The sequence below is a fragment of the Ranitomeya variabilis genome, chromosome 1 (assembly GCF_051348905.1).
Source record: "Ranitomeya variabilis isolate aRanVar5 chromosome 1, aRanVar5.hap1, whole genome shotgun sequence".
NCBI lineage: Eukaryota > Metazoa > Chordata > Amphibia > Anura > Dendrobatidae > Ranitomeya > Ranitomeya variabilis.
In genome coordinates this window covers 505,131,291-505,154,463 of record NC_135232.1, presented here as the reverse complement: position 1 = coordinate 505,154,463, position 23,173 = coordinate 505,131,291, and the positions used below count along the sequence as shown (strand labels likewise).

General features: G+C 43.1%; 2 protein-coding genes across 4 annotated transcripts in view; both read right to left on the bottom strand.

Annotated features, from left to right (window-relative positions):
- HOMER3 (homer scaffold protein 3) overlaps positions 1-23,173 on the bottom strand; it is a 297,394-nt gene that overhangs the window by 133,084 nt on the left and 141,137 nt on the right. The window lies entirely within an intron of this gene.
- Positions 557-2,932, bottom strand: LOC143796857 (uncharacterized). Its single transcript, XM_077281050.1, has 3 exons — positions 2,747-2,932; positions 2,429-2,591; positions 557-1,339 (listed from the first exon to the last, which is right to left on the bottom strand). The coding sequence occupies exons 1-3, from the start codon at positions 2,817-2,819 to the stop codon at positions 976-978; spliced, it is 600 nt and encodes a 199-aa protein (XP_077137165.1). The 5' UTR covers positions 2,820-2,932; the 3' UTR covers positions 557-975.

Sequence of the window (23,173 nt, the reverse complement as noted above, 5' to 3'; positions counted from 1 at the left end):
AGTCTAAACTATTGAAGTCAGGATGCAGAAATACATCCTGATTCAAATAGTGTCGACACTTGGCCACGTGACCATTGCAACCACCTCACCGGAGACCTGACCTTATTCTACGTATACAATCTATGTAATAATCCTGTTTGTGTTTGTAAACACCTCATAGAGCAATGAGAGACACCCAAAAAAGGCGAAATAAAAATTGTTAAAATAGTGTCTGACATTGCATATATATGAGGTGTTTAAAACACAAAATATGTTTAGACGGCGCACGGTGTGAGTTGCCGATAACTATACTGCACAATAAAAACAAATATTGCTTGAAAAATAACAGTTTTAATAGGGGAAACAGAAACAAAAGGGGGAAATAGAACTATGGGGTATAAACCTCAGCTACCAGGGGTGAGTGGTAGTTCTCTGCTTGGGAGTGGGGAGAGGAAGAGGAGGATGATGTGGAGCCGTAGTCCAAGAGACTTGAGGGCAATTCAAAGCCCTCTGTGTATGCCGGCGAAGATACAGCCACCTCTGCAGGGGAGGGAGGAGGCAGCACAAGTCTGCCACTTGTTCTTGACTGGCTCTGGCTGCTCCTGCTCCGGCTCGACCCCAGACGAGATCTTGGTGTCTGTGTTGGAGCAGCCAGAGCCGCAGCAGCTGTTCTTGTAGTCTTCCTCTTTTTTTGTCCCTTGGCGCCTTCCCCAGCAGGACGGGTTCGGGAGTTTGAGGGCCTAGCAAGAGCAGGACTTGGCGGCTCTGTGTGATGGTGTCGGTGGCAGCGTCCCTCGGCACCCGGACCTCGGTAGAGTGGCTCGGCAGCAGGAGTCGGAGTCATGCTAGCCAGCGATGGTACTACGGGCATTGTAGTCGCTGACTGCATGATCCGAGTCTGCTGCAGAGCACTCACGTAGGCATTGTTGCAGGCCTGCATCACCCGAAATCTGGAGTTCCGGCGTAAAATGTTCCACCATGCCCTTCGCAATGGCACTAAAAAAAATGTTTTGCCGGCCTCGAGAGCTCGGATTCCATTGTTTCAAGGCGCCGGTCGATATTGGACAGAGCAGTGTCCATTCTATCGCCCAGCGCCTTGAAACAATTCTGGAAGACCGTGCCCAAATGCAAAAATTCGGGCATTAGCGGCCTGTCCGAGGCCCGCTGACGCTGTCGGGAATACCCGAAGGAAGGAGCGCCAGTGGCCTCGGCCAGGGGAACACCAGATGGACCGGCTGCCGGTTCTCCAGATGGTGGTGCATGCCTGCTCTCGCTGTGGGATGGCTGTGACGGGTCAGATGGCGATTCATGAAGGACCGCTCCAGATGGCCGAACAGGCTCGAGGGTGCTGCTGTGTGTTCTGTGAAAAGATAAGGAAAACATTAGTATTACAAAAATAACATATCACATACGCCAAGTCCTGTAATATAATAAAGTTAACATTACATAACCCAACACTAAATTATTTTAAAATATAACTCCGTCTGTCTGTCAGTCTGTCTGTCTGTCCTTAACTCATCATTCGCTGATTGTTCTCGCCAGCTGCCTGTCATGGCTGACGCGACCAATCAGCGACGGGCCCATTGCAGAAGAAAATGAGCGCTCCTTCCCGCAGTCAATGCCTGTCGCCCGCATACTCACCACTGTCATCGCTAACGGCCGGCGTTAATGCAAAAAGTTTTTGGACTAAAAACATTGGTGTCAGCAACTCTTTAGTATTGACGCTGCCTATGCCGCATGAATATTAAAAAATTTAAAGTTAACAATTTGATTTGAAAAAAGACACTGCTGCCTTCTGTTGGCGTTTGAGACGACCGACAGCCAGCTTTTACGATGATCGCAGGACCTGCCATGACGTCATTGTCATGTGACCGAGACGTCATCACAGTTCCTGCGATCAGAGCTACCCTGGCTCGGAACAGAACCTGTCGTGGACTACAAGGACTCACGCGGTAATAAATTAAAAAAAAAAAAAAAAAACAGCCACAAAACTGGATGGGCAATATACCATGGCACTAGTGAAAATGTAACGTGGCTGGCCAATATACTACGTGTACTACGTGGAATGGCCAATATACAACGTGGATGGACAATATGCTATGTGGCTGGACAATGTTCTATGTGGCTGGGCAATATACTATGTGGATGAGAAGTATAATACGTGGCTAGGACATGTACTATGTGGCTGGGCAATATGCTATGTGGCTGTGCAATAAACTAAGTGGCTTGGCAACATACTATGTGGATGGGCAATGTAATACGTGGCTTGGCAATGTACTATGTGGCTGGGCAATATGCTATGTGGCTGTGCAATAAACTAAGTGGCTTGGCAACATACTATGTGGATGGGCCATGTAATACGTGGCTTGGCAATGTACTATGTGGCTGGGCAATTTGCTATGTGGACATGCATATTGTGCAGTACCCGATGCTTTGCACCAATACTTACTCTCGGCAGCCAAGGACCGGTCTCAGAAACTGCAATGCCCTTGTATATTTGTATGTGGATGTCCTTGCCGCAGCAGCACCACTTCGAACCTGCTTCTCCTCCTTCCGCAGGCCCCGATTGAAATGGTCCTTCATGGATCGCCATCTGGTCTTCAACTTTTTGACTGTGAATGCAAACAAAAAAAAGATTAGATAATGTACATTTCCAAATGATAACACAGCCGTGTGCGATGCAACAAAGTTGAAGGCGTTGATCACATCACACACGGTTGTGTTATCCTGGACTGATGGGTCTGAGCGGAGTTTCAGAAATACTTACCAAAGTTTGATTTGTCCGCAGTGGATGCGCTGTCAAAGCCATCCCACAGCGATTTTGCCACCTCCGCCCACATCCGCCTCAACACAACCTGGTCCGCGTGCCGGGGGTCACGGCTGTCCCACAACGGGCCACGCTCCTGTATGCTGGAAATAAGGAGATCGACATCTATACTCCCATCGCGGTCCCATTGTGAAACCTAGAATAATATGAAAACATTATTGATAACGTTTTGAACAAATTGCCAACAACAACAACAACAACCACCAACACCACCCACCAGCCCCCCCCCTCAACCCTGAAAAAAAAAAGGAAATAAAAATAAAAAACATTCCTTTTGTTTTGAAGAATACTTACTCGCCGTCTTGCCGCCACAGCTTGGCCCCGAGGTCGCTGCTCCTGCTGGGTCCCTTCCTCCTCACTTCCAGACTTGGCAGATACGACACAATGCAGAGTATAGCAAAAGCTGAATTCAGTTCCAGAAAAGATAAAAAAACAATTCAGCAACAACAGCCCCCTATGTAGAAATCCAAAAAATTAGACACATACCGTATTTTTCGGACTATAGGACGCACCGGACTATAAGGCGCATCCAGGTTTTAGAGGTGTAAAATAGGGAAAAAATATTTGAAGCAAAAAAAATGTGGTAAAATATTTAATAACATAAATAACATACTATTATATGTGGTGTTATTATATATAATAGTACGTTATTATGTTGGAAGCTGCGGGACCAGTGTGGTGTCTGTAAAGTACTATATGAAGACACTGGAGGGTGAGTATAAGAATGGGGGCACAGGGCTTATAGTGAAAGCACCACTCCAGCACTGCAAAATAACACTGGAGTGCTGCTTTAAAATCCCATGGGAGAACTATAACTCCCAGCATGTCCTGCAGATCCTATGACATGCTGGGAGTTATAGTTCACCAAAGGAGTGGCAGAGTGCTTTATTGTGTTTTGTAAAGACTAACCTCTTAATTGTGGGAGCCAGCCTGTGGTGAGGTAAAAGCTGGAGCATCCCATGGCTGCACACACAGAGCCCTCTCTCTTGTTGCCTTTCCACAGCGCACGCGCAGGACATAAGAGGAAGCTGCAGATTCTAGGTGGGAGTCTGAAGGACCTATGATGATGTCAGAAGAGGGAGGGCTCTGAGCTGCCATGTGATGCTCCAGTCCGCCCACTCCTGACATCACACAGGTCCTCCTTGTGCACCACAGACAGCTCAGCGTCCAGCACAGGCAGGTATGCAGCGATCTCCTGGCCCCTGCTGCTGCCTCCTCCTCCCCCGGACACACAGATTCTCCCCAGAATCAGTGCTGGGGAAACTGTGTGTCGCTGCTTGAGTGCAGTATTCATTTGCTGCTCCCCGCTCACCGCTCAGTGGGCGGGGAGCCGCTAATGAATATTCACTGCACTTAATCAGCGGGGCCATGTGGTTTCCCCAGCAGCTGATTCCGGCAGCGGGGACATCCTGAAGTGGGATATCATTGCGATCCCACTCACTGCTGCCCCCTCACCACATGCTATATCCGTACTATAAGACGCACCCACACTTTCCTCCCAAATTTGGAGGAAAAAAAGTGCGTCTTATAGTCGGAAAAATACGGTATACCTTTTTGGTTTAACAAAAAAAAAAAAAAAATTACAAAGGGCAAAGAAAAGGCAAACTAGCATAAACCGCCATACTTTACAATAAAAAACAGCAAGACATGACCCAAGAAAACGCCATACGGTTACCCCCAGAATAAAAACCAGAATGAAAACCACATAAACCAGAAATTAAACAAGAAAATCCTTAAAAACACAGTGGAACAACCGCATGTCAACTGAAGAACCCAAAATACATTAAAACCAATCCAAAAACAAGCAAGGCCGGAGACAAGAAAACGCCATCATATAACGCCAGAAATACATCAGAACCAGATGTAAAAAAAAAGATTTTCAATAAAAACCCACAGTGCCATAGCCGTAACCAAACATTGCACAAATTGAATTCAAAATGAAGAAAAAAAACACATAAAATAAAATCCAATGAGAAATTAGATACTTACAGCTTTTGAAAGCAGATCTCAGGTGTTCAGGTGTTGTCTGTCTTCTGTATTGCTGCTGGCAAATGAAAGACAATGCCAACCCCTTTTTTTATATTTATAGGGTGTTTTGTCAGTGTCTAGACACTGTCTAGACACTTTTCTTGTTTTTTAATCAAAGGACGCATGCGTCGTACAACGCACTGCGGCGCAAGTACTTGCGTCGCCTGCGTTGTCAATAGACTTCAATGGGGTTTTTGGCGCATCGACGACGCAAACGCGACGCATGTGTTTTTTAAAAAATTTATGACGCCGGAAAACTGCAACATGTTGCGTTTGCCGCGCCCTTCCAGGTGCGCCGAAACGACGCATGCGTCGCAAAACGCACCAAAACGCATGACAACGCATGTCCATGCGCCCTCAATGTTAAAGATAGGGGCGCATGACGCATGCGTCGTTATGCGTCGACGACGCTGCGCCCAAAGGCGCAAATGTGAACGTAGCCTAACACCGCAGTGAAAGAGCAGGAAGCATTGTCTTGTTTGCACCGTGTTCAGTAAAGTTTTACCGTTGGAACAGAACTTTGGATTGTGGCCTTTTCCTGAGACTTCGTCCACTGCATCCTGAGTGACTGTAAGCTGGACGTAACTGACTGTACCGCAGGACTGGGACTTCACCTGTTGTTTCATGTGCAAGGGATTGGGGTGCTCACTGACTGTGACTTAGTAGACTCGCCCATGACTACCACCCCGTGCCACCTTGTTACATACTGATAGTGTGAACGTGACCTTGAACTGACAAAAGTAGTGCTCCTCTAATCCCTAAAAAAAAATTAATTCCCTGTATGAAGAACAGCTTTGGGAGCAAATATAAAAATGTTCCTTTATGCAGGAAATATACAAATACTGCCTTCCCTACTTCTTGAGAACTAGTCATCTTTAACATTCTGACAGTGTGCTCTAGATAAAGCATACCTTTTTGCTAAATAAATGTATTTAGAAAAATGTTTAATATTTTAATGTGTATCATTTGTTTTGTTTATGTATCTATTTATTTTATTACATTTCTAGGAGAACCCCTTTAAAACTAAACTTGGCATAACAAAAAATTCTGGGCAACAAAAATGGTTAAAGTAGAACTGTTTGGTATATGCGTGACAAAGACAGATAACGAACTGTATTTTCTTTTGTTTTACCCTATGTTCTACTGCATGAGATGTTCCACTATTCCATCCAGATCAGAAAATGGCCTGAGACAGAACTGATGGATCCATTATAAATAAATGTGAGGAAAAAACAGATTAACAGAGATCCATCCAATAAATCTTAAAGGAACTGTTATTGCTTAGGATTGTTTATTTTTTTCCATCAAGCATGACAATTCAGCAATGAAATTAAAAGCCATTTTAACTATACTTCACTCTAGCCTGGTTAAAATCACATAGTACATATAAGTTGTCATGATAGACCTGGTAGCCACAAGGCATCATTGATATATATTGTGCATCTGATGCTAGTCATTGTGATAAAATACTGTTTGGTCTTGTAAAACATATCTGAATAGGACCTAATGAGGATGTAAGACAGTATGTTACCAAGATTGCATGATCTGACAATGTTAGTTTGTTTACATTTTCATTTAATCCCCTTTTCCCTCTGTGCATGAAATATTCTCCGTGCCATTGGCTGCTACACAACCCCAAAGCATGATTGATCCACTCCCATGTTGACTGCCATTTCTTAATTACATTTTGAACTGAAAAAAGGGCAACTTGAAAAGTCTATGCTAATATTATAGCCTTCTCCTGCTTGGTGGGCTCCACCATTTTCATTTTCAGAGTGCTAGGTGGTTGCTTAGAAGAACCCATGGCTGCTGTCTTTTGGCATAAGGTTAGAGGAGGCTGGGTTTTTATAAAGCTGGGAAATTTGCATCACTCGGCCTTTCCTAACGATGATAGTGAACAAGCCATAACCCTAACAGGCTAATTAAGGTCTGAAACCTTGGTCAAAGTTACCTGAGCACACAGATCGCAAAGAGTGCCCAAACTTTTGCATCTGAACATTTCCCTTTTTCTAATTTTTAGGATGAAAAAAAAATGACTATATATATCTACTATAATTGTCTAAGGGTCACTTCCATCTGTCTGTCTTTCTGTCTGTCACGGATATTCATTGGTCGCGGCCTCTGTCTGTCATGGCTGCCGCGACCAATCAGCGACAGCCACAGTCCGATTAGTCCCTCCCTATTCCCCTGCAGTCAGTGCCCGGCGCCCGCTCCATACTCCCCTCCAGTCACCGCTCACACAGGGTTAATGCCGGTAGTAACGGACCGCGTTATGCCGTCGGTAACTCACTCTGTTACTGCCGCTATTAACCCTGTGTGACCAAGTTTTTACTATTTATGCTGCCTATGCAGCGTCAATAGTAAAAAAATCTAATGTTGAAAATAATAATAATAAAAAAAAATCATTATATACTCACCTTCCGCCGGCAGTTTCCGGTGGCAAGGATGGTATGCGCAAAGGACCTGCCATGACGTCACGGTCATGTGACCATGACGTCATCACAGGCCCTGCGCACCTGCGCGAGAAGGACCTCCCATGACGTCACGGTCATGTGACCATGACGTCATGGCAGGTCCTTCTTGCGCTGGCGCGAAGAAGCTGCGGTACCATGGGACAGGCAGGGACAGCGTCAGGAGCGCCAGGAGCAGGTGAGTATTTCATATTCACCTGTCCGCGTTCCATCCGCCGGGCGCCACTCCGTCTTCCCGTCCTCTTGCAGTGACTGTGCAGGTCAGAGGGCGCGATGACGTATTAGTGTGCGCGCCGCCCTCTGCCTGAACAGTCAGTGCGGAGAGACGGGTCGCTGAAGAGCAGCGACAAGAGGTGAGTATGTGATTTTTTTTTTTATTTTTTTTATTGCAGCAGCAGCATTACATGTGGCGCAATGCTGTATGGAGTGTCTATGGGGCCATAAAGAACTGCATGGAGCATTATATGGGGCATCTATGGGGCCATAATGAACTGCATGGAGCATTATATGGGGCATCTATGGGGCCATAAAGAACTGTATGGAGCATTATATGGGGCATCTATGGGGCCATGACTGCATGGAGCATTATACTACGTGACTGGGCATATTTGGGCAGATTTGGTAAATCTTTACATTTACCAGCATGTGTTGGTAAAAGTAACTTTTTATTATACCCTTCTCAGCTACATTTACCAAAAAGCCATGGTAAATGTGCACATTTACCAACTGCGCTTGGTTAAAGTCAGATGTTCCATCTTCACACCAGATATTTCTGACTTTTACCAACGCTGTTGAGAAATGTTAACATTTATCAAGACTTCACCGGTAAAAGTCCAATTTTACTTTTCATTTTGAGCTTTTACCGACGGCCTCGGTGAAGGTCCAGATTGACCGGTAAATCCTAGGTTTTACCGTCCTTCTGACTTTTACAGTAACATATGTTTATATATATACAGTTAGGTCCATATATAGTTGGACAGAGACAACATTTTTCTCATTTTGGTTATAGACATTACCACAATTTAATTTTAAACAAAACAATTCAGATGCAGTTGAAGTTCAGACTTTTAGCTTTCATTTGAGGGTATCCATATTAAAATTGGATGAAGAGTTTAGGAGTTTCAGCTCCTTAACCTGTGCCACCCTGTTTTTTAAAGGGACCAAAAGTAATTGGACAATTGACTCCAAGGCTATTTCATGGACAGGTGTGGGCAATCCCTTCATTATGTCATTCTCAACTAAGCAGATAAAAGGCCTGGAGTTGATTTGAGGTGTGGTGCTTGCATTTGGAACGTTTTCCTATGAAGTAAACATGCGGTCAAAAGTGCTCTCCATGAAGGTGAAACAAGCCATTCTTAAGCTGTGAAAACAGAGAAAAAACCCATCCGAGAAATTGCTACAATATTAGGAGTGGCAAAATGTAGAGTTCGGTACATCCTGAGAAGGAAAGAAAGCACTGGTGATCTCATCAATGCAAAAAGACCTGGGCGCCCACGGAAGACAACAGTGGTGGGTGATCGCAGAATAATCTCCATGTTGAAGAGAAACCCCTTTACAACAGCCAACCAAGTGACCAACACTCTCCCGGAGGTCGGCGTATTAATATCCAAATCTATCATAAAGAGAAGACTGCATGAAAGTAAATACAGAGGGTTCACTGCACGGTGCAAGCCACTCATAAGTGTCAAGAATAAAAAGGCTAGACTGGACTTTGCTAAAAAACATCTAAAAAAGCCAGCACAGTTCTGGAAGAACATTCTTTGGACAGATGAAACCATGATCATCCTCTACCAGAACGATGGAAAGAGAAAAGTATGGCGAAGGCTTGGTGCAGCTCATGATCCAAAGCATATCACATCATCTGTAAAACACGGCGGAGGCAGTGTGATGGCTTGGGCATGCATGGCTGCCAGTGGCACTGGGTCACTAGTATTTATTGATGATGTGACACAGGACAGAAGCAGCCAAATGAATTCTGAGGTATTCAGAGCCATACTGTGTGCTCAGATCCAGCCAAATGCAGCAAAACTGATTGGTCGTCGTTTCATACTACAGATGGACAATGACCCAAAACATGAATCCAAAGCAACCCAGGAGTCTATTAAAGCAAAGAAGTGGAATATTCTTGAATGGCCAAGTCAGTCACCTCATCTCAACCCAATTGAGCATGCATTTCACTTGTTAAAGACTAAACTTCAGACAGAAAGGCCCACAAACAAACAGCAACTGAAAACCACCGCAGTGAAGGCCTGGCAGAGCATCAAAAAGGAGGAAACACAGCGTCTGGTGATGTCCATGAGTTCAAGACTTCAGGCAGTCATTGCCAACAAAGGGTTTTCAACCAAGTACTAGAAATGAACATTTTATTTAAAATTATTGAATCTGTCCAATTACTTTTGGTCCCTTTAAAAACAGGGTGGCACATGTTAAGGAGCTGAAACTCCTAAACCCTTCATCCAATTTTAATGTGGATACCCTCAAATGAAAGCTGAAAGTCTGAACTTCAACTGCATCTGAATTGTTTTGTTTAAAATTCATTGTGGTAATGTCTATAACCAAAATGAGAAAAATGTTGTCTCTGTCCAAATATATATGGACCTAACTGTATATATATGCAGTGTATATATACAGTTGAAACCAGAAGTTTGCATACACTATATATAAAAAGACACATATGCAAGATTTTCTCAATATCTGACATCAAATCAGAATAAACCTTTCCCGTTTTAGGTCAATTAGGATTACCATAATTATTAATATTTGCCATATGCCAGAATAATGAGAGAGAGAGAATGTTATGGCACTTATTTTTTTTCTCACATCCATCTGATTTCGTAGAGAAATTGCACCATGCTGCAATATTTTTCTCATGCCAAATACCGCTGAGAAAAAAAACGCAGATCTGCACAGCCTCATTGAATAACATTTGACTGTTTTTGATCCCTTCTTTTATCAGATTATACTCTTCCAATTTATAGACTTGTGTGAGCGAGCCCAAAAAGAAGTATAGGAGGTGTAAAACTGGGTGTAGAACAGCCAAACTCTGCAACAAAGGTGAGGTTGTCAAAGGTAGCTTAATGTCACAGGTCATATACATCATGGAAAGACTGAGCACAGCAACAAGACACAAGGTAGTTATACTGCATCAACACTTTCCCAGTTCCCAGGCAACGATATCAAAGCATACATATAAGTTCTTATACTATGTGTACTCCAATTTAATTTAGCTAACACCTAAATATATTCTGGTGTGATGTAATTATTTCATTATTTACCCCTTACATCCTAAAAACGTTTTCCATATTGTCTACAAGCTGCCCTTTCAGTATACCAGGATATATATTTTGGTCCATTGTATTAAGATACTACTTATATAAAAATGCGTATAGCTCTCTATTTCTAAATTCTTATCTATATCAGGAGTCTCTAACTCAGCAGAGTAAATGGGCTGCACAAAGCAAAAATATGAATTTGATGGACCACATTCTTTGTAGCATGAAATTAAGTTTTCAGTGATAAAGTGGTTTTTTTGGCCAACTTCTTTTCATTTGTGTCAGTATGATGAAAAAAAAACACATTTTTGGTGTATTTTCTTTTTTTTTTTTTACAGTGTTCATTGTATGGGTTATGATACAGTTTTGTAGCTCGGGTCGTTCTAGATGTTGTGGGGATTCACGCTCTCAAGCAGACATTAGGTAGCGTTTACACAAGCACTGCGGGTTTTGTCCGAACTCCAAACGTGCAATTTTATTGCTTTCATAAAACTCCAAGGGATTCAGAACTAAAACAGCCTCTCTGAGCAGAAAGGTATAACAGCAACTAACCAGCTCATTTAGCAGGCATATAGATGTCAGTGTGGGCTCACCCGAACAGATTAGTCCTTTCTCCCAGAGCAAACTTTATACACAGAACAACAAGTAAGGCCTACTAGTCTCGGTATCACCTTCAGCCTGAGCTCCAGCAGCTTTCAGCGCCACACAGAAGTGTTCAACTCCATGCACAGTTCACACTGCAGCTGCAGCTTCCACACGTTTCTCTGCAGTTCTAACACACAGACTGCTCGCTTTCCTAGCTGATCCGTGCAGTCTAAATTCAGAGACAGACACTGGCTTGCCTCTTTCCCATCTACAGCTCTCATTCTTGGCTAGTCACTCAGCAGTTTCAACACACTGAACACTGCTCAACATCCAGCACACTGACCAAGGGTGAACCTACAGGTCCTTCTCAAAAAATTAGCATATAGTGTTAAATTTCATTATTTACCATAATGTAATGATTACAATTAAACTTTCATATATTAAAGATTCATTATCCACCAACTGAAATTTGTCAGGTCTTTTATTGTTTTAATACTGATGATTTTGGCATACAACTCCTGATAACCCAAAAAACCTGTCTCAATAAATTAGCATATTTCACCCGTCCAATCAAATAAAAGTGTTTTTTAATAACAAACAAAAAAACCATCAAATAATAATGTTCAGTTATGCACTCAATACTTGGTCGGGAATCCTTTGGCAGAAATGACTGCTTCAATGCGGCGTGGCATGGAGGCAATCAGCCTGTGACACTGCTGAGATGTTATGGAGGCCCAGGATGCTTCAATAGCAGCCTTAAGCTCATCCAGAGTGTTGGGTCTTGCGTCTCTCAACTTTCTCTTCACAATATCCCACAGATTCTCTATGGGGTTCAGGTCAGGAGAGTTGGCAGGCCAATTGAGCACAGTAATACCATGGTCAGTAAACCATTTACCAGTGGTTTTGGCACTGTGAGCAGGTGCCAGGTCGTGCTGAAAAATGAAATCTTCATCTCCATAAAGCATTTCAGCCGATGGAAGCATGAAGTGCTCCAAAATCTCCTGATAGCTAGCTGCATTGACCCTGCCCTTGATGAAACACAGTGGACCAACACCAGCAGCTGACATGGCACCCCACACCATCACTGACTGTGGGTACTTGACACTGGACTTCAGGCATTTTGGCATTTCCTTCTCCCCAGTCTTCCTCCAGACTCTGGCACCTTGATTTCCGAATGACATGCAAAATTTGCTTTCATCAGAAAAAAGTACTTGGGACCACTTAGCAACAGTCCAGTGCTGCTTCTCTGTAGCCCAGGTCAGGCGCTTCTGCCGCTGTTTATGGTTCAAAAGTGGCTTTACCTGGGGAATGCGGCACCTGTAGCCCATTTCCTGCACACGCCTGTGCACGGTGGCTCTGGATGTTTCCACACCAGACTCAGTCCACTGCTTCCTCAGGTTCCCCAAGGTCTGGAATCGGTCCTTCTCCACAATCTTCCTCAGGGTCCGGTCACCTCTTCTCGTTGTACAGCGTTTTCTGCCACATTGTTTCCTTCCAACAGACTTACCATTGAGGTGCCTTGATACAGCACTCTGGGAACAGCCTATTTGTTGAGAAATTTCTTTCTGGGTCTTACCCTCTTGCTTGAGGGTGTCAATGATGGCCTTCTTGACATCTGTCAGGTCGCTAGTCTTACCCATGATGGGGGTTTTGAGTAATGAACCAGGCAGGGAGTTTTTAAAAGCCTCAGGTATGTTTTGCATGTGTTTAGAGTTAATTAGTTGATTCAGAAGATTAGGGTAATAGGTCGTTTAGAGAACCTTTTCTTGATATGCTAATTTATTGAGACAGGTTTTTTGGGTTATCAGGAGTTGTATGCCAAAATCATCAGTATTAAAACAATAAAAGACCTGACAAATTTCAGTTGGTGGATAATGAATCTATAATATATGAAAGTTTAATTGTAATCATTACATTATGGTAAATAATGAAATTTAACACTATATGCTAATTTTTTGAGAAGGACCTGTATTTCCTAGTTCTTTAATTAGTTTTTAATTTTGGTCCAAATCCTATTGCAATGCCCCCCCTTCTTGTATTAATATCTCCATCCAGTAATAATAGACGCCTTCTAGTGTTATTGTCACCCTTCCTGTAATAATGGTCCGCTTCCTGCAATAATGGCCTCCTTCTTGCAATGATGTCCCCCTTACTGGCTCCCATTTTGTGGTGAAGACTCCAATCCTGATGCTCTTCACATACATATTTAAAAAATAACAAACAAATGATTCTTCTTACCTGTCTCGCTCCCAAAACAATCATCATCCTCTTTCTCCTGCACAGTCAGTACAAGGGGGCAGCACTTGGCAGTGATATTATGTACCGCCCATAATGGGCACACCAACATCTGCTGCTCTCCCCTCATAGGCCAGTGAGTGGTATAGATATTGCAATGCAGCAATCCAGTGGCTCTCTGCACTGCAGTACATTTCAGTTGGATGTGCGTCCAAAAATGCCCATTCAGCTAAATAAAAGCGCTGACATCTGCAGGCTAACTTCCTGTCTTGACTGGATCGCAATCATCTCGGTAGATCCAGTGCCCACTAGCCACAGAATACAACCTCAGGGGTTGCATGGGGACCTCAAGCCGCATGTTTTTGATCCAACTGCACATGTTCTTTTGGGGAGATCTCGTCTAAGCTCCCTAAACTATTTTTTCTGTATTGTTGGGTTTATTCTTACTACAAATAATAAGGCCACCTTTTCATGCTGCTATCGATTTTCTAATTTTTGTATTCTCTATTTTTCAATAAAGATACCGTATACTGTATTCTTCATTTCTATAATCAGCAATTTAGTCATTCTTTTTTGGTTTACTAGAAATTTTAATACAGGAAAGATATATATCTTTGTACCGTGTTAGCCAGTAGATAGAAAAGTATTTAGAACTAGCTGTACTACCCGGCTTCGCCCGGGTTAATGACTGCTGTTAGCAAAATAGAATGTGTTAACAAAAATTTATTCTGCACGCAAAAACCACAAAACAAATAGATAGAAATGTAATTATTAAAAGGCAAAAACTAAGCTAATAGAAGCATTTCACAACATATATTAGCTTTGTTATACTGAGAATGTCTTTGTTGCCTACATTAACCAATCAGAGCTCAGATTAATTAACTGTAGCAAAATAGAAGCTGAGCTGTGATTGGTTGCTATTGGCAGCCTGATAAATCCCCAGCCAACAGGAAGCCCTCCCCCCTGGCAGTATATATTAGCTCACACATACACATAATAGACAGGTCATGTGACTGACAGCTGCCGTATTTCCTATATGGTACATTTGTTGCTCTTGTAGTTTGTCTGCTTATTAAATCAGATTTTTATTTTTGAAGGATAATACCAGACTTGTGTGTGTTTTAGGGCGAGTTTCATGTGTCAAGTTGTGTGTGTTGAGTTGCGTGTGGTGACATGCGTGTAGCAACATTTTGTGTGTCGAGTTGCATGTGACAGGTTAGTGTAGCAAGTTGTGTGCAGCAAGATTTGTGCATGGCGAGTTTTGCGCGTGGCGAGTTTTATGTGTGGTGCGTTTTGAGTATGTGCAAGTTTTGTGTGAGGCAACTTTAGCATGTGTTGCAACTTTTGTACATGTGGCAATTTTTCTGTGTGTGCAAGTTTTGCATGAGGTGAGTTTTCCATGAGGTGAGTTTTGCACGTGTGGCGAGTTTTGCGTGAGCCTAGTTTTGCATATGGCGAGTTTTGCATGTAGCGAGTTTTGCGCGTGGCGAGTTTTGAGTGGTGACTTTTGTGTTTCGACTTTTATGTGGCGAGGTTGGTGTGTGTGTGGTGAAATGTATGCTGAGGGTCGTATATGTGTTCAAGCACGTGGTAGTGTGTGGCGCATTTTGTGTGTGTGTTCATATCCCCGTGTGTGGTGAGTATCCCATGTCGGGGCCCCACCTTAGCAACTGTACGGTATATACTCTTTGGCGCCATCGCTCTCATTCTTTAAGTCCCCATTGTTCACATCTGTCAGCTGTCAATTTTCCTCCAACACTTTTCCCTTCACTTTTTCCCCATTATGTAGATAGGGGCAAAATTGTTTGGTGAATTGGAACGCGCGGGGTTAAAATTTCACCTCACAACATAGCCTATGACGCTCTCGGGGTCCAGACGTGTGACTGTGCAAAATTTTGTGGCTGTAGCTGCGACGGTGCAGATGCCAATCCCGGACATACACACATACATATGTGGCGCCCCTAGGGGTATTTGCCACAAAAATAGTTATTAACACCAAATACAAATACTAAAATAGCAAGACTGCACTACCATCTCCGGCCAGAAGGGGGAGCTCCAGAGACTCCCCTTGATCCATTCTGGTCTGAGAAAAGGACTGGCAGTTGGGTTGAGGAGCTGAAAGTGAGAGGTCGTATAACTGAACTCCTAACAGCCCTATGACGGATTATAGGTCCGTAATACCCATAGTAGGAAAAGAGGAATAGAGAAAAAGGACATTGTGAGAACCGGGTAGCAATAACCTCTACCCAGAATAGGCGCAGAGACGGATACCGGATCCGTGGCTATATTTATTATATATAATACAGCAACCGGAAGGAAGTGAAGTGATATCAGCTTCACCAGGGTGAGACGCAGCAACAGACACAGAGTTCAGCGGTACTCCCAGAGGGGGTAAGCCGACAAAAAAGGACTTGGGTTGTCCGTCAAACCAGAGCACAGAAGAGACAGATTGGGTCGGCAGCCAGTTCACAAACAGCAGCAGGGCCATACAGAAACTGCGCATAATAAGAGGTGGAAATCCTGGCAGGGTCAGAGTAATTCAGAATTCTCATACAGACTCCGGTGACAGTACTGATTGCAATTCCCTTTGTGTTGAAGTAAACTGGTTAAACGTTTCAGCGCCTCAGTCTTTCATTTGGACAATAGCCATCGATCCAGGATCGGGGTCATCACAGCTGAGAGGACCTGCTGCTGATCAAGTAAGTGTCTGTTCCTTCATGATACCCCTTACACTGTGCATCGCCTGAGGCCACAGCACCGGGTCAAGCCACTAGTGACATCCCCCTCAAGAGACGGACCTCATTGATCTGGTGCTAGGTACCTCGGTCTCCCGGGTGTTACACATACATACACACATTCAGCTTTATATATTAGATATACCTGTATGTAATCTCCTGTATATAGTATATACCTGTGTGTCATCTCACCTATATATAGTATATATCTGTGTGTCATCTCCTCCTGTATATAGTATATACCTGTATGTCATCTCCTCCTATACATAGCATATACCTGTATGTCATCTCCTCCTGTATATACTATATGCCTGTAGGTAATCTGCTCCTGTATATAGTATATACCTGTGTGTCATCTCCTCCTGTATATAGTATATACCTGTATGTCATCACCTCCTGTATGTAGTATGTACCTGTATGTCATCTCCTCCTCTATATAGTATATACCTGTGTGTCATCTCTCCTGTATATAGTATATATCTGTGTGTCATCTTCTCCTGTATATAGTATATACCTGTGTGTCATCTCCCCTGTAAATAGTATATACCTGTGTGTCATCTCCTCCTGTATATAGTATATATCTGTATGTCATCTCCTCCTGTATTAGCCCTCGTTCACACGTTATTTGGTCAGTATTTTTACCACAGTATTTGTAAGCTAAATTGGCAGCCTAATAAATCCCCAGCCAACAGTAAGCCCACCCCCTGGCAGTATATATTAGCTCACACATACACATAATAGACTGGTCATGTGACTGACAGCTGCCGGATTCCTATATGGTAAATTTGTTGCTCTTGTAGTTTGTCTGCTTATTAATCAGATTTTTATTTTTGAAGGATAATACCAGACTTGCGTGTGTTTTAGGGCGAGTTTCGTGTGTCAAGTTGTGTGTGTTGAGTTGCGTGTGGCGACATGCATGTAGCGACTTTTGTGAGATGAGTTTTGTGTGGCGACATGCGTGTAGCAACTTTTTGTGTGTTGAGTTGCATGTGACAGGTTAGTGTAGCAAGTTGTGTGCAGCAAGTTTTGCGCATGGCGAGTTTTGCGCGTGGCGAGTTTTATGTGTGGTGCCTTTTGAGTATGTGCAAGTTTTGTGTGAGGCAACTTTTGCATGTGTTGCAACTTTTGTGCATGTGGCAATTTTTCTGCGTGTGCAAGTTTTGCGTGTGGCGAGTTTTCCATGAGGTGAGTTTTGCACGTGTGGCGAGTTTTGCATGTGGAGAGTTTTGCGCGTGGCGAGTTTTGAGCGGCGACTTTTGTGTTTCGACTTTTATGTGGCGAGGTTGGTGTATGTGTGGTGAAATGTGTGCTGAGGGTGATATATGTGTTCGAGTACGTGGTAGTGTGTGGCGCATTTTGTGTGTGTGTTCATGTCCCTGTGGTGGTGTGATGATTATCCCATGTCGGGGCCCCACCTTAGCAACTGTACAGTATATACTCTTTGGCGCCATCGCTCTCATTCTTTAAGTCCCCCTTGTTCACATCTGGCAGCTGTTAATTTGCCTCCAACACTTTTCCTTTCATTTTTTCCCCATTATGTAGATAGGGGCAAAATTGTTTGGTGAATTGGAACGCGCGGGGTTAAAATTTCGCCTCACAACATAGCCTATGACGCTCTCGGGGTCCAGACGTGTGACTGTGCAAAATTTTGTGGCTGTAGGTGCGACGGTTCAGATGCCAATCCCGGACATACACACACACATACATACATACATACACACATTCAGCTTTATATATTAGATTGATAGTCCTCAGTGGTTGATAATTTTTAATGGCTAACTGAAAAGATGGTAACAAATTGCAAACTTTCGAGACTACTCCGGTCCCTTCATCAGGCGTAGACATAGACATAGATCATTGCCTGTATGTAGCAGAGCCGATCTGATTATTGCAGCTTCTAGTCTCCCAAGGAGACTATTGAAGCATGCAAAAAGTAAAAAAGGTTTTTAAAATATAAAAAAAAAAAAAAAAGTATAAAAGTTCGCCCCCCTTTCACCCCATTCAAAATAAAACAATAAAAAAATCAAAGATACACATATTTGGTGTCGCTACGTTCAGAATCACCCAATCTATCAATAAAAAAAAGATTAACCTGATTGCTAAGCGGCATAGCAAGAAAAAAGTCAAAACGCCAGAATTAAAATGCAATAACGGGCTATCAAAAGATCGTATCTGCACCAAAATGGTATCATTAAAAACGTCAGGTCGGCACACAAAAAATAAGCCCTCACTCAGCCCAATGTCTCAAAAAATAGAAACGCTACGGGTATCGGAAAATGGCGCAATTTTTATTTATTTTTTTAAAGTTTGGAATCTTTTTTCACCACTTAGATAAAAATGAACCTAAACATGCTTGGTGTCTATGAACTCGTAATGACCTTGAGAATCATAAGGGTAGGTCAGTTTTAGCATTTAGTGAACATAGTAAAAAAGCAAAACCAAAAACAACTGTGGGATTGCACTTTTTTTGCTATTTCACTGCACTTGGTAGTTTTTTCGTTTTCCAGTACACGTTATGTTAAAACCAATGGTGTTGTTCAAAAGTACAACTTGTCCCGCAAAAAAAAAAACAAGCTCTCACATGGCCATATTGACAAAAAAAAAAAAACAGTTATGGTTCTGGGAAGAAGGGGAGCAAAAAACGAAAACGCAAAAATGAAAATACCTCTGGTCATGAACATTTGATTTAAAAACTCTTCAAATTCAGTGTGAAATGAAAACATTAATTTAATTTCACAAGCTCCTTACCAAGAGATAATCAACTTCCACTTTTTCAGCATTTACTATTATCTACAAAATGTCATCCCAGCAAAGTTTTTTTTCTCTTTAACCCCTTAATCCCATTGGACGTACTATCCCGTCAAGGTGACTTGGGATTTAATTCCCAGTGATGGGATAGTACATCCAGCGCGATCAGCCGCGCTCACGGCTGATTATTACAGCTGACATCCGGCACTATGTGCGGTCATGGACCGCTCCTGGCACATTAACCCCCGATACACTGCGATCAAACATGATCACAGCGTTCCGGCGGCACAGGGAAGCATCGCACAGGGAGGGGGCTCCCTGCGTGCTTCCCTGAGACACTCGGAGCAACGCGATGTGATCGCGTTGCTCCAAGGGTCTCCTACCTCCTCCTCCCTGCAGGCCCCGGATCCAAAATGGCTGCGGGGGGCCTTCCGGGTCCTGCAGGGAGGTGGCTTCAAAGCGCCTGCTTGGAGCAGGCGCTGGGAAGCCTCCCTGCAGTGCCTGTCAGAGCGCTGTGCCTGTCAGACACTATAGTATGATGTCCCATAAAGTATGATGTTTCACATGTGTAAAAAAAAAAAAATCCTAAATAAAGAAAAAAATATATATTAAAATAAAATTTTAAAAAAAATAATAAAAGTACACATATTTAGTATTGTCACGTTCGTAACGACCCGACCTATAAAACTTTCCCACTAGTTAACTCCTTCAGTGAACACAAAAACGAGGCAAAAAACAACGATTATCATACCGCCGAACAAAAAGTGGAATAACACGCGATCAAAAAGACGGATATAAATAACCATGGTACCGCTGAAAACGACATTTCGTCCTGCAAAAAATGAGATGCCATACAGCATCATCAGCGAAAAAATAAAAAAGTTATAGTCCTCAGAATAAAGCGATACAAAAATAATTATTTTTTATATAAAATAGTTTTTATCGTATAAAAGCACCAAAACATAAAAAATATATAAATGAGGTATCGCTGTAATCGTACTCACCTGAAGAATAATACTGCTTTATCAATTTTAAGAAACGTGGAATGGTACAAACGCCCCCCCCCCCCAAAGAAATTCATGAATAGCTGGCTTGTGGTCATTCTGCCTCACAAAAATCAGCATAAAAAGTGTCACGTACCCGAAAATGGTAGCAATAAAAACGTCAACTCGTCCCGCAAAAAACAAGACCTCACATGACTCTGTGTACCAAAATATGGAAAAATTATAGCTCTCAAAATGTGTAGTCGCAAGAACTATTTTTTTCAATAAAAGGCGTCTTTTAGTGTGTGACGGCTGCCAATCATAAAAATCCGCTAAAAAACCCGCTGTAAAAGTAAATCAAACCCCCCTTATCACCCCCATAGTTAGGGAAAAATAATAAATTTTTTAAAAAATGTATTTATTTCCATTTTTCCATTAGGGTTAGGGTTGGGGCTAAAGTTAGGGTTAGGGTTGGAGCTAAAGTTAGGGTTAGGGTTGGGTCAAAAGTTAAGGTTAGGGTTGGGGCTACAGTTAGGGTTGGGGCTAAAGTTAGGGTTGGGGCTAAAGTTAGGGTTGGGTCTAAAGTTAGGGTTAGGGTTGGGGCAAAAGTTAGGGTTAGGGTTGGGGCTAGGGTTAGGGTTGAAGCTAAGGTTAGGGTTGGGGCTAAAGTTAGGTTTACGGTTGGGGCTAAAGTTGGGGTTTGGATAGTTAGAGATGGGGGCTACAGTTAGGGTTGGGGCTAAAGTTAGGGTTGGGGCTAAAGTTTGAGTTGGGGCTACAGTTAGGGTTGGGGCTAAAGTTAGGGTTTGGGTTAAAGTTAGGGTTGGGCTAAAGTTAGGGTTGGGGCTAGGGTTAGGGTTGAAGCTAGGGTTAGGTTTGGGGCTAAAGTTAGGTGTTGTGAATTAGACTTTTTGGCTCCCTCTTGTGGTCACTAGTGATATGACTCTGGGATTGTCTTTCCTCAGTTTGGCACCCACTTGGGTCGTTAGTCCAGGGGTGTTGCTATATAAACTTCCTGGTTTCTCAGTCCAGTGCCTGGCATCGTTGTAATCAGTTCCTTTCTGTTTGCTCCTGTCTGCTGGTCTTGGATCTTGCAAAATTAAGTTAAGTCCTGCTTCCTTGTTTTTTGGTTATTTGCTTTGCTCTTACTTTTTGTCCAGCTTGTACTAAATGTGATTCCTGATTTTGCTGGAAGCTCTAGGGGGCTGGTGTTCTCCCCCCGGGCCGTTAGACGGTTCGGGGGTTCTTGAATATCCAGCGTGGAAATTTTGATAGGGTTTTTGCTGACCATATAAGTCATCTTACTATATTCTGCTATTAGTCAGTGGGCCTCTCTTTGCTAAATATCTAGTTCATTCTTACGTTTGTCTTTTCTCCTTACCTCACCGTTATTATTTGTTGGGGGCTTATATCCAACTTTTGGGGTCTTTTCTCTGGAGGCAAGAAAGGTCTATCTTTTCCCTTCTAGGGTTAGTTAGTTCTCCGGCTGGCGCGAGACGTCTAGAACCAACGTAGGCACGTTCCCCGGCTGCTGCTATTTGTGGTGCTAGGAATAGATATATGGTCAGCCCAGTTACCACTGCCCTATGAGCTGGTTTTTTGTGTTTGCAGACTTGGTATGTACTTTTGAGACCCTCTGCCATTGGGGTCATAACAGTATGCCAGGCCGAAATTGAATGTTTAATGCATTGCAGAAGTGGGATTACAAGAAAGGAAAGTCTGAGTTTTTTTTTTTTTCTTTCCTCTCTTTTTTCCTCCCCTTTACCTCTGAGTGACTTGTGCTTGCTGCAGACATGAATGTCCAGACTTTGATTACAAGTGTGGATCAGCTTGCTGCTCGTGTGCAGGGCATACAAGATTTTGTTACCAGTAGTCCAATGTCTGAACCTAAAATACCTATTCCTGAACTGTTCTCTGAAGACCGATTTAAGTTTAGGAATTTCAGGAATAATTGTAAATTGTTTCTATCTCTGAGACCCCGTTCATCTGGAGACTCAGCTCAGCAAGTAAAAATTGTTATCTCTTTCTTACGGGGCGACCCTCAGGATTGGGCCTTCTCGCTAGCGCCAGGAGATCCGGCATTGGCAAATATTGATGCGTTTTTTCTGGCGCTCGGATTGCTTTACGAGGAACCCAATCTTGAAATTCAGGCAGAAAAAGCCTTGCTGGGTATTTCTCAGGGTCAGGATGAAGCTGAAGTGTATTGCCAAAAATTTCGGAAATGGTCCGTGCTTACTCAGTGGAATGAGTGTGCTCTGGCCGCAAATTTCAGAAATGGCCTTTCTGAAGCCATTAAGAATGTGATGGTGGGTTTCTCCATTCCTACAGGTCTGAATGATTCCATGGCGCTGGCTATTCAAATTAACCGGCGTTTGCGGGAGCGCAAAGCCGCGAATCCTCTGGTGGTGTTGTCTGAACAAACACCTGATTTAATGCAATGTGGTAGAATTCAGACTAGAAATGAACGGAAAAATCATAGATGTCAGAATGGGTTGTGTTTTTACTGTGGTGATTCTACACGTTATATCAGCATGCTCTAAACGCCTAACTAGGGTTGTTAGTCCTGTCGCCATTGGTAATTTGCAATCTAAATTTATTTTGTCTGTGACTTTAATTTGCTCATTGTCCTCCTACCCTGTTATGGCGTTTGTGGATTCAGGTGCTGCCCTGAGTCTTATGGATCTGTCGTTTGCCAAGCGCTGTGGTTTTGTTCTTGAGCCGTTGGTAAATCCTATCCCTCTTAGAGGTATTGATGCTACGCCATTGGCGGAAAATAAACTGCAGTTTTGGACACAGGTAACCATGTGCATGACTCCTGAACATCGGGAGGTGATTCGTTTTCTTGTTCTGCATAAAATGCATGATTTGGTCATTTTGGGTCTGCCATGGTTACAGACCCATAATCCAGTCTTGGATTGGAAGGCAATGTCTGTGTCAAGTTGGGGCTGTCAGGGAATTCATGGTGATTCCCCGCCGGTGTCTATTGCTTCCTCTACTCCTTCGGAAGTTCCTGAGTATTTGTCTGATTACCAGGATGTATTCAGCGAGTCCAGGTCCAGTGCTCTTCCTCCTCATAGGGACTGTGACTGCGCTATAGATTTGATTCCAGGTAGTAAATTTCCTAAGGGAAGATTATTTAATCTGTCTGTACCTGAGCATACCGCAATGCGTTCGTATATCAAGGAATCTCTGGAGAAGGGGCATATCCGTCCATCCTCTTCCCCTCTTGGTGCGGGATTCTTTTTTGTGGCCAAGAAGGACGGATCTTTGAGACCTTGTATTGACTATCGGCTTCTGAATAAAATCACTG